Below are 11070 nucleotides of genomic sequence, written 5' to 3' on the forward strand. Positions count from 1 at the left end.
GTGAGGGTAAAAAAACACAAAATCCAAATATTTAACATGTTTTCAAATTCCCTATTCAAATCCATGATTTCTTTCTTTTTTTTTTTTAGCTACTCTGATCCTCGTAGATGGACTGCCACCTTTGGTATTTCCACAGCATTTCCTGTAATGAGAAAAGCAGTAAATACTATTTTGACCCATAACAATTATAACTTTGTAACTCATGAAAATGATATTGCAGTTGTGAAGCTTGTAGAAGGTGTCACCTTTACCAAAAATATCCATATGGTATGTCTCCCAGAGGCTACCCAGAATATTTTACCTGGTTCCACTGTTTATGTAACAGGATGGGGATCACGAGCATATGACAGTAAGTATCTCAGGAAAAATAAAAAATCTTCTGGTACTTGCTATTATATAATCTTTTTAAATTAGGGAACACCTGAAAGATGGATTCTACAAACATAGCCATACTATATTCTGGTCAGTCTAAACTGTAGTTACTCCTGAGTTCCCTCAGCAAAACAAAGCAATGCCCCTAGCTACTATGGAGAATTCCCAAGTGCACAGGAAAATGTAAAATAAGGTGATAAAGAAACATCATGAGTTTTTCAAAGGGAAATACAAGATAAAGTGATGAAAATACATGAATTTTTCAATGACGCAGAGACTCCATGTTACTCAAATGGCTCCCTTATATGAAGAAAAAGAAAATAACATTTTTTTAAAAGAGAATTTGGCTAGATATTATCTAAGGGTTTTAACACCCTTTAAGGTATTAATAGCCATGGGATGAAATAAATCCTGCCTCACGCAAGACACTCTAGGTATACATAAATATTGCTCAGATTTATTTATTGAATGAATAAAATGGAAATAAATATGAGGGCAATATGAGGAAGCAAATAGGGCCAAGGGGAAAATAAGAGTATCATCAGCTGAGGAGTGGAAAGATAGCATTAACAACTTTCATGGGATTTACACCATGTTGTAGATGTCTCTCCAGAATAATACAAAGATTTTCCTGGGTTTAATTGTCCAGGAAAATATTTTATAGTGTTCTGATGGTCCAATGTGATTTGGTGTAGTATATAAAAATTTGTGCGAATCACAAAAATGGCATTGTTTTTTGATGGAACATCAATATAAAATAAATTAGTTCTTTAGCCTTGAAAACAGACTAGTTTCTCTTTTGTTGCTATATTAAAGGCTATTCAACATGTAATTTTCCAATTCAAAGTCAGTCAGTAGATAATTTAAATGCTACTCGTCAATTTTAAGATGGCGGATTTATTTTTTTGTTCTTAAATTCTAAGTGGCATCACAAAGCGAAAGGAGAGAGAGAGAGAAAGAGAGAGAGAAAAAGAGAGAGAGAGAGAGAGAGAGAGAAACTGATCTGTGTAAAAAAGGTTATCTTTCTCTACTCATGGGTATCTTTACTGAGAAGAGACACCTAAGTACATTTTAATAGCCTTCTTTTCTGAATAAGAGATAAAGTTTGGAGTACAGTTATTCCTTCCCATATTCAATGTAGAGTCTTCAATTTATTTACTTATTTTGAGTCTAATTTCTTTCTGATTTGTAATTAACAGGCAACCCAGTTTCAGAACTAGAACAAGGACAGGTCAACATAATAAGTAATAATGTATGTAATGCACCAACTAGTTATGATGGAGCAGTCTTGTCTTCAATGCTATGTGCTGGACTGGCTCAAGGTGGAGTGGATGCATGCCGGGTAAGTTCAAGACAATGTTATCAATGACTTCACTCAAGTTTATAAGTTCTTACTAGCATGTGATACTGTGATAGGCAAAGAGATAAATTGTAATACACAGTCCTGGTCCTCAAAAAATGTATGATCTAGATTTTAGAGATAAAATTTATTTTATGAGGTTGATTTGTCATGAAATACTAGTTTTGAGAAGGCAGATTGCAGAGTGGTTAATCCAAGCTCAAGAACCAGACAGGCCTGAATTTGAATTCCTTAAACTCTATAACCAATTATTTTATCAATAAAATGAGGATAATAATAATAGTAGTAGTAGTAGTAGTATCTAATGTTTTTACGTCCTACTAAAGAGTAGATGGAGATTAAATTTGTAGGGTACATACTAAGCAACAAGGAAGTACCAGCTATTTTTATTGTTATTAACCTAGATCATGATCACTGGCATTAATAACTGTAATCTCAACTGTTTAATCACTATGAGGGTTTAAGTAAATTAATTACTCATCTAAGAGTCATGGACAATAATTGATTTTAAGATTAAATAACACCTCAACATCAGCACCTTGAAGATAGAAAATTTATTTTAAAAGCTTAATTACTTGAGTTATAACAGCTCTCAAATTGTAAAACAGCACAAATGTGAAAAAAATTTACATCTAGCCTATAATTTTTAACAAGTATAAAAATGCAAACAATAAAGATGAAATTCTCCCTTTAAAATCATTACAATAATATTTTAATACTAAAAATTTTAATTAAGTTATCTACACCATTGATGTGTTTATATCTTTTCATAGATTTTATCAGAAATCCAATTCCATATATTAATAGCAACAGCTTCTCGGTTTCAGGAACTACATTACTGGAATTAAGAAAAATCAATCTGTTTTCTTGAGGAATTTGATACTGTTTTCCTGGGAACTGTATGCAGAAAAACTAGGTTTATTCTTTCCTCAAACATTACTGACTTTTTTATTTAGTGCACATGTTTTTAAAAAGTGAATAAGAAGAACTTCTTACATAACTTTTGTGAAGACCCCAACCCATGCACATTTTCCCCAAAATGAAACATTTTTATTGATTGCAAGTTGTGTGTAGGTGAGGGGTGTTGTTTATTTATTTTCAAGATACTGTTAATTACTCATGGCCCTTTATCCCCAGTTTAAGTGGATATGACTTTGTGGTAGAGACCGTTTGTTCTTCCCTTAGCAGCTTCTTTTTTATTGCTAGCCTTGTTAACAACAAATTCTCAACTTTCATAGCAGTTTTTCAGATAATTCACTAATCTAATAAGCAACACACCTCTGCACTGACAATTTCAGATCCACTAAGAGCATTAATACACACTGACTTAGGGACACACATGAGTATAAAAGGATGTTATCATGCTTTACTCACGATGCCCTTTACCTTCGGCATACACAAATTCGGCTCTTCCCCCAAGCCTACTTGAAGCCATAACTCATCTTGAAACTTTCCTGTGTCTTCTACTCCAGGCCTCATTAATTTTCAGCTGAAATACTATAATGCATACAGTTTGTGCCTCAAGAATAAATAGTACTTTACATAAGAGCTTATGATGTCCTTTTCATTTCTGTTCATTCATTCATTCAAAGAAAATATATTAGGTTCTGTGCATCAGACACTTGCTAACACAATGTGTTCCTTGCACTCAGCAAAGCAATGTCTAGAAGAAAGAACACAAGTTCAAATTTCTGCATAATCAGACAGTGAAGCTGGCTAGATACAGGAAAAAATGACATGTTCTTAGTTTAACATTTGCCTGTGCACTCTTGGTAAGACATTACATAGAAAATTGTCTTACAATAGTGGAAATAGCAGCAAAAAGGCAATGGTGAAAAAAGTGCTGAGAACTGGTTAACTTAAGCACAGATGCATAATCTGAAAGAGGCAGTGCCTCTGGTGATTCACACATTAACCCGTCTTCCCATCTAGACCAGTAATTAAGTAGGCATGGAAGCACTAGCTACCAAGGTCAGTCAAATGAATAGCAAACTATTCTAGAAGCACACTTGGTAATAATAGCTGATTTTTATTAGTACTAACTATATTCCAGGCATTATACATGTTAACCTCATTTAAACACTCAAAAACATTTACCGATGAGGAAACTGAGGCAAAAGGAGCTATTAAATAGCTTACCGAAGGTCATGTTGCTGGTTAGTGGAGAATTCAAACACTGGCTATCTAACTCCAGAACACAGATTTACCCCATCACGCAGCATGTAAGACCTACTAAATTTGTCTCCCCAACTGGAAAGCATATGCACATATTTGTTGGTTGGTTTATTATTATAATTGGCTGGTATTTCATGAGGAGCATTTTATTCATTACCATATAAATATCTTTCTGCCTATTCATAAAAAATAAAAATATTGGATTTTTTATATTTATCTTTATTGTTGAAAGTATTACAGATTTTCCCTATTTTTCCCCATGAACTCCCTCAACCTACTCCCACCCCCACCCCAAGCCTTCAGCACACTATTGTCTGTCTCCATAGGTTATGTATATATGCATATAAATTCTTTGGTTAATCTCTTTCCTTCTCAACCCCTTTCCCCAGAGAATCATCAGTCTGCTGTATGCTTCCATGTCCCTGGACCTATTCAGTTTCTTTTGTTCATTAGATTCCAAATCTAAGTGAGGTCATATGGTATTTGTCTTTCTCTGACTGGCTTATTTCACTTAATATAATACTTTCCAGGTCTTACCATGCTCTTTCAAAGGCAAAGAGATCCTTCTTTTTTACAACTCCATAGTATTCTATTTTATAAACTAAAGGCCTGGTGCACGAAATTCGTGCACTTGGGGAGGATGTCCCTCAGCCTGGCCTGTGCCCTCTTGTAGTCCGGGAGCCCTCAGGGGATATCTGTCTGATGGCTTAGGCTCACTCCCCAGTGGGAGTGGGCCTAAGCTGGCAGTCAGACATCCTTAGTGCTGCCGTGGTGGCAGGATAGGCTCCGGCCACCTTGGCTGCGTTCACCAAAGGTGAGTCCAGCTAAACAGTGCTCCCCCTGTGGGAGCACACTGACCACCAGGGGTCAGCTCCTGCATTGAGCATCTGCCCCTGATGGTCATTGCACATCATAGCAACCAGTCATTCTGCTGTATGATTGATTTGCATATTAGCCTTTTATTATATAGGACTAAAGGCCTGGTGCACAAAAATTTGTGCACTCAGGGGGGTGTAGGGGTCCCTCAGCCCGGCCTGTGCCCTCTCGCAGTCTGGGACCCCTTGGGAGATAACGACCGGCTGGCTTAGGCCTGTTCCCAGGTGGCAGAGGGCAGGCCCAATCCCTAGGTGCAGCCCCTGGTCGGGCTCAGAGCAGGGCTGATTGGGGAGTTGGGGCGCCACCCCCTGTCATGCACAGAGCAGGGGGATCGGGAGGTTGTGATGCCACACTCAGTCACGCTCAGGGTAGGGCCGGTTGGGGGGGTTGGGGCACTGCCCCCTGTCACACTCAAGGCAGGGTCGATGGGGAGGTTGCGGAGCCACCTGTCACGCACAGAGCAGGGTCAATCAGGGGGTTGGGGCACTGCCCCCTGTCACACGCAGAGCAGGGCCCATCAGGGGGTTTGGGGCTCTGTACCCTGTCACGCACAGAGCAGGGCCCATCAGGGGGTTGGGAGCTCCCCCCTGTCACGCACAGACCTGGGCCGATCAGGGGGTTGAGGAGCTCCCCCCTGTCACTCACAGAGTAGGGCCGATAGGGGAGTTGGGGCACCACCCTCTATCACCCACAGAGCAGGGCCGATCAGGGGGTTGGGGCGCCACCACTGTCACACTCAGGGCAGGGCCGATGGGGAGGTTATGGCTCTACCCCATCACACACAGAGCAGGGCCCGGGGGGTGGGGGTTGGGGCGCCGCCTTCTATCACCCACAGAGCAGGGCCGATCAGGGGGTTGGGGAGCTCCCCTGTATCAGGCACAGGGCAGGGCTGATCAGGGGGTTGGGGCGCCTTCCACTGTCACGAACAGAGCAGGGCAGATAGGGAGGTTGTGGCCCCGCCCCCTGTCACACACAAGCCGCAGGGTGATCAGGAGGTTTGGGCGCTGCCCCCTGTCACACTGATCCTGGTGCCGGGAGGCCTCTTGGCTCTGCTGATCCCGGTGCTGGGAGGCATATTACCCTTTAACTATATAGGATAGAGGCCTGGTGCATGGGTTGGGGCCGGCTGGTTTGCCCTGAAGGGTGTCCTGGATCAGGGTCGGGGTCCCCAATGGGGTGCCTGGCCAGCCTGGGTTAGGGGATGATGGCTGTTTGCAGCTGGTCACACACCCTTCAGGGTGGGGGTCCCCACTGGGGTGCCTGGCCAGTCTGGGTGAGGGGCTGAGGGCTGTTTTCAGTCTGGCGAGTGACTGAAGCTCTCTACCGCTCCTTTTTTTCTTTTTTTTTATTCTCGGCCGGCTTTAGCTTTGAGGCTTGGCTCCAGCTCTTAGGCCTCCGCTGCTGAAAGCAGGTTTCTGGCCTTTGTTTACCTTCTGTATTTCAAACAATGTTGCGATCCTGCTGGCTGAAGCCCGAAGGACTAAAGCAGGTTTCTGGGGTTTTGTTTAGCTTCTATATTTGTAACATAGTTGCTTAGAGTTGCAGCTCAGAGGCCTGCAGCGGCAGGCGGGGAACATTTGGAGTCCTCCATCACTGAAGCAAGCAAGCCTCATGTTCACTTTAAGCTGTCTGACTGCCGGCTGCCATCTTGGGTGGAAGTTAATTTGCATATTGCCCTGATTAGCAAATGGGAAGGGTAGCGGTCGTACGCTAATTACCATGTTTCTCTTTTATTAGATAGGATGTACCACAGCCTTATTAACCACTCATCTACTTGGGCTATTTTCAGATCTTAGCTATGGTGAGTAGCCTTGTTATGAGCATGGGCATGCATATATTCTTTCTGATTGGTGATCCAGGTTTCTTAGGACATATTCCTAGAAGTGGGATCACTGGGTCAAATGGAAGTTCCAGTTTTAATTTTTGAGGAAACTTCATGCTGTTTTCCATAGTGGCTACACCAGTCTGCATTCCCATCAACTGTGTACTAGGGTTCCCTTTTCTCCACACCCTCACAGGACTTGTCATTTGTTGATTTGTTGATGGTAGACATTTAGATAGGTGTGAGTTGATATCTCATTGTTTTAATTTAGGTCTCTGATGATTAGTGATGTTGAGCATTTTTTCATATGTCTCTTGGCCATCTGTATGTCCACTTTGGAGAAGTGTCTATTTAGGTCTTTGCCCATTTTTCAATTTGATTTTTTGTTTTCCTTTGGTAAGTTGTATGAGTATATATGTTTTGTAGATTAACCCCTTATCAGATGTGTCATTGCCAAATATGTTCTCCCATACAGTGGAATCCCCTTTCTTTTTTTTCTTTTTTTTAAGTATTACATATAGTATTACATATGTCTCCTTTTTCCCCCATTGACCTCTCCCCAGCCACTCCCACCCCCTAGCACATGCCCTCACCACCCCTAGTGTCTGTGTCCATTGCTTATGCTTATATGCATGCATACAAGTCCTTTGATTGATCTCTTACACCACCCCCCATGCCTCCCCTGCCTTCCCATTGAAGTTTGATGGTCTGTTCAATGCTTTTATGTCTCTGGCTCTATTTTTGTTCATTAAATTCCACAAATGAATGAGATCATGTGATATTTATCTTTCTCCAACTGGCTTATTTCACTTAGCATAATGCTCTCCAGTTCCATCCATGTTGTTGCAAATGGTAAAAGTCCCTTCTTTTTTATAGTAGAGGCCAGTTTCTGTCCAGGATCTTTTGCCATGTTCTCTCCAGCAAAGTTCTTCTGTCTCCAGGCTCCATGTAGGTTCTGTCTTCTGAGTTCTGTGTTCTAAGTTCTGTGTTCTAAGTTCTGTCTTCTTACATGTGTATTTATACCAGTTGATTCCAATCCTATCAATCTCTATTACAAAGGTTAGGGCGTTTCTTATCTCCATTCCAGGGAGTAAAGATTATGTAGCTTAAGCATGATTGTTCGTAGTTAAAGTGATTAATTACCCGCCTGGCACTTAGTTAAGAGGTTTTATTCCCTCCCTAACTTCAGGGGAAAATCCCTACCTGGGGAAACAACCTTTCTCAGAGAGGTGACCTTGGTTAAAACACATAGTGCCAAGAAGGTGAGCAAACATATTAAGAACAGTATGCCATATATGCCAGGTCTCTTGAAACAGCAAGCATGGACCGGCTCCCGGCAGTAGTGTAGTATTCCATTGTATAGATGTACCATTGTTTTTTAATCCACTCATCTGCTGATGGGCACTTAGGCTGTTTCCAAATATTAGCTATTGTAAATTGTGTTGCTGTGAACATAGGGCAGCCGTGGGCAAACTACGGCCCGCGGGCCGGATCCGGCCCGTTTGAAATGAATAAAACTATTGGAAAAAAAAGGCCGTTCCCTTTTATGTAATGATGTTTACTTTGAATTTATATTAGTTCACACAAACACTTCATCCATGCTTTTGTTCTGGCCCTCCGGTCCAGTTTGAGAACCCATTGTGGCCCTCGAGTCAAAAAGTTTGCCCACCCCTGACATAGGGGCACATATGTCCTTTCTGATTGGTGTTTCTGAGTTCTTGGGATATATTCCTAGAAATGGGATTACTGGGTCAAATGGGAGTTCCATTTTTAATTTTTTGAGGAAACTGCATACTGTTTTCGACAGTGGTTGCACAAGTCTGCATTCCCACCATCAGTGCATGAGGGTTCCTTTTTCTCCACATCCTCGCCAGCACTTGTCGTTTGTTGATTTGTTGATGATAGCCATTTTGACAGGTGTGAGATGGTACCTCATTGTCGTTTTGAACTGCATCTCTCAGATAATTAGTGACTTAGAGCATATTTTCATATGTCTCTCAGCCTTCTGTATGATCACTTTCGAAAAGTGTCTATTTAAGTCCTTTGCCCATTTTTGATTGGATTGTTTATCTTTCTTTTGTTAAGATGTATGAGTTCCCTATAAATTTTGGAGACTAGGCCCTTATCAGATATAACATTTGCAAATATGTTCTCCCATGCCATGGGCTTTCTTGTTGTTCTGTTTTGTTGATGGTTTCTTTTGCTGTGCAGAAGATTTTTATTTTAATGTAGTCCCATTTGTTTATTTTCTCCTTAGTTTCCATTGCCCTAGGAGCTGTATCAGTAAAGATATTGCTATGACATATGTCTGATAAAAAATAACAAATTTTAATGACACCATGCAGGGAGAGTACTATGAATAGAAGGATAAGTGAGACTTCTAAAAACTCATTCAACAAATGTTTTCTTAGCATCTACTATGGGCTAGAAGCATAGAATACAGCAGTGCCTGGAATAAGTAGGCCCTTTCCCCTGATGGATTTACAGAATGAACAGAAAAGCAGACACTGAACAAGTATCATGAAAATGCATGGAGGGTTGCAGAGATGTGCAGCTGCCACAATGAGAGGACCTGACCCAGTGGGAGTAAGTTCATACAGGCACATGGATGTGCTTGTGTAAAACCATGATGAAGCGGTCAAAAAGATACACATGAGATATAGGAACACAGGCAGTGAAAAACTAATCCAGCCCAAAGGTGGAAGGGTTGGTAGTGGAGAGGGAAGGCACCAGTGTTCAGGAAGGCTTCCTAAGGGAGATAAAGCTTGTGCTGAGCAGTGTCAACCAAGCAACTGAAGGAGCCTGGGAAATGTCCTCATCTTCTCACACTTGCTGAAGGAATAATCTGTGTGCTTGGAAAAGTTTGGTGATTTTCACATGACTTGGTATAATATCTTACCAGGTAATGTCAGACTAACTGTATTGTCATAATGGCTATGACTTCTTCCACTACCATAAAAAAATAAACTCCTTGCCCTGACCGGTTTGGCTCAGTGGCTAGAAGGTCGGCCTGTGGACTGAAGAGTCCCAGGTTCGATTCAGGTCAAGGGCATGTACCTTGGTTGAGGGCACATCCCCGGTGGGGGGTGTGCAGGAGGCAACTGATGGATGTTTCTCTCTCATGGATGTTTCTATCTCTCTATCTCTCTCTCTTCCTCTCTGTAAAAAATCAATAAAATATATTTTTTAAAAAAATAAAACAAACTCCTTAACGCTTTGGGGTTGTCTTCACGCTGAAATAATTATTCTGTTTCTGTTTCTTCAGGGTGACTCTGGTGGCCCACTGGTACAACAGGACACACGGCGGCTCTGGTTCCTCGTGGGGATAGTGAGCTGGGGCGAACAATGTGGTCTGGCAGATAAGCCAGGAGTGTACACTCGCGTGACAGCCTACCGTGACTGGATAGCTGAGCAAACTGGGATCTAGTGCAATAAATGCCTCTCTGTTGCAAAGTCTGTATGCGGGTGTGCCGGTCTAAAACTCTACGACTACTTTTCAACTGCAAAATAAACTGCAAGTTCCCTGTTTAATACCCTTTACATAAATATGGCTTCACCATCAATTTTATCTTTCTGTATTACTATGGATTTCGTATTTTCCTCAAGAAAACCATATGAACATTGCACAGTACCGTGGCAGCATGCCAGGCAGAGGTAAGAGATGTATTACAGCTGTGGTAACTGCTAGTAGTAGGAAATTGGGTCTTCAGGAAGAGATAAGAGGAGCCCAGACACATCTGCAGCATCAAAGGCCTCTTCTCTAAGAAGTTTCACTGAAGCTGATACGTAGGCAGAGTATCAAAACGTGCAAAAAGAAATGGCGGAATAGCATTCAAGACAGAAAGAACAACATGAGGCAAGAAAAGAGACTATTTATTTGAAATTTCTGCTTACTCAATATTTTATGGGTGGTGTTAAGTCTTAAAATTAAATATATATAAAGTCATTGTACAGTCCCACAGCAATCTAAATTATCCTGTAAGAACATGCTCCCATAAGAGCTAACTGATGAATTTTAGGCATTTAAGAAGTGCTCCCATAAGAGCTAACTGATGAATTTTAGGCATTTAAGATCAAAGCTAAAATATTCACTTCTCAACTAAGACCAAAAAAATTAAAAATAATTTTCAGGACAACTTTTATTAAATATATTCTTGATCTACCTGAAGAAGAGATTTTATTTCTTCCATAGATAAATTTAGGAAATACATCTATACAACCATCTTGGGTAACTTACAACTACATGGGGCTTTTTTACAATTAAATAGGAGTAATTTTAAGAACTTAAGAACACCAGTGACAGTTATTTTTTAGAATTTAAGAATCCTCAAAACCTAAATCCAAAATAATGAATTAGAAGTCATGAAGGAAAAATGTGAAGAACTAGTTTGCAAAGAGAAAGTTTAATTTCAATGAAATCATAGAGAGACAAAGAGACTTTTCTCTTTCCCTCTTTCTCTCTTTC

At 40.9% G+C, this 11070-nt stretch overlaps 1 protein-coding gene across 1 annotated transcript in view; it reads left to right on the forward strand.

The window, feature by feature from the left end:
- The window catches only part of TMPRSS11D (transmembrane serine protease 11D), a 50881-nt gene extending 40745 nt beyond the window's left edge, over positions 1 to 10136 (forward strand). Inside the window, exons 8-10 of the mRNA XM_059682316.1 lie at positions 90 to 349; positions 1572 to 1714; positions 9871 to 10136. Of these exons, the coding sequence (XP_059538299.1) occupies positions 90 to 349; positions 1572 to 1714; positions 9871 to 10032 (565 nt within the window). The 3' untranslated portion in view covers positions 10033 to 10136. The remainder of the gene's footprint in view (positions 1 to 89; positions 350 to 1571; positions 1715 to 9870) is intronic.
- The last annotated feature ends 934 nt before the right edge of the window (positions 10137 to 11070 follow it).

The sequence above is a fragment of the Myotis daubentonii genome, chromosome 1 (genome assembly GCF_963259705.1).
Source record: "Myotis daubentonii chromosome 1, mMyoDau2.1, whole genome shotgun sequence".
NCBI lineage: Eukaryota > Metazoa > Chordata > Mammalia > Chiroptera > Vespertilionidae > Myotis > Myotis daubentonii.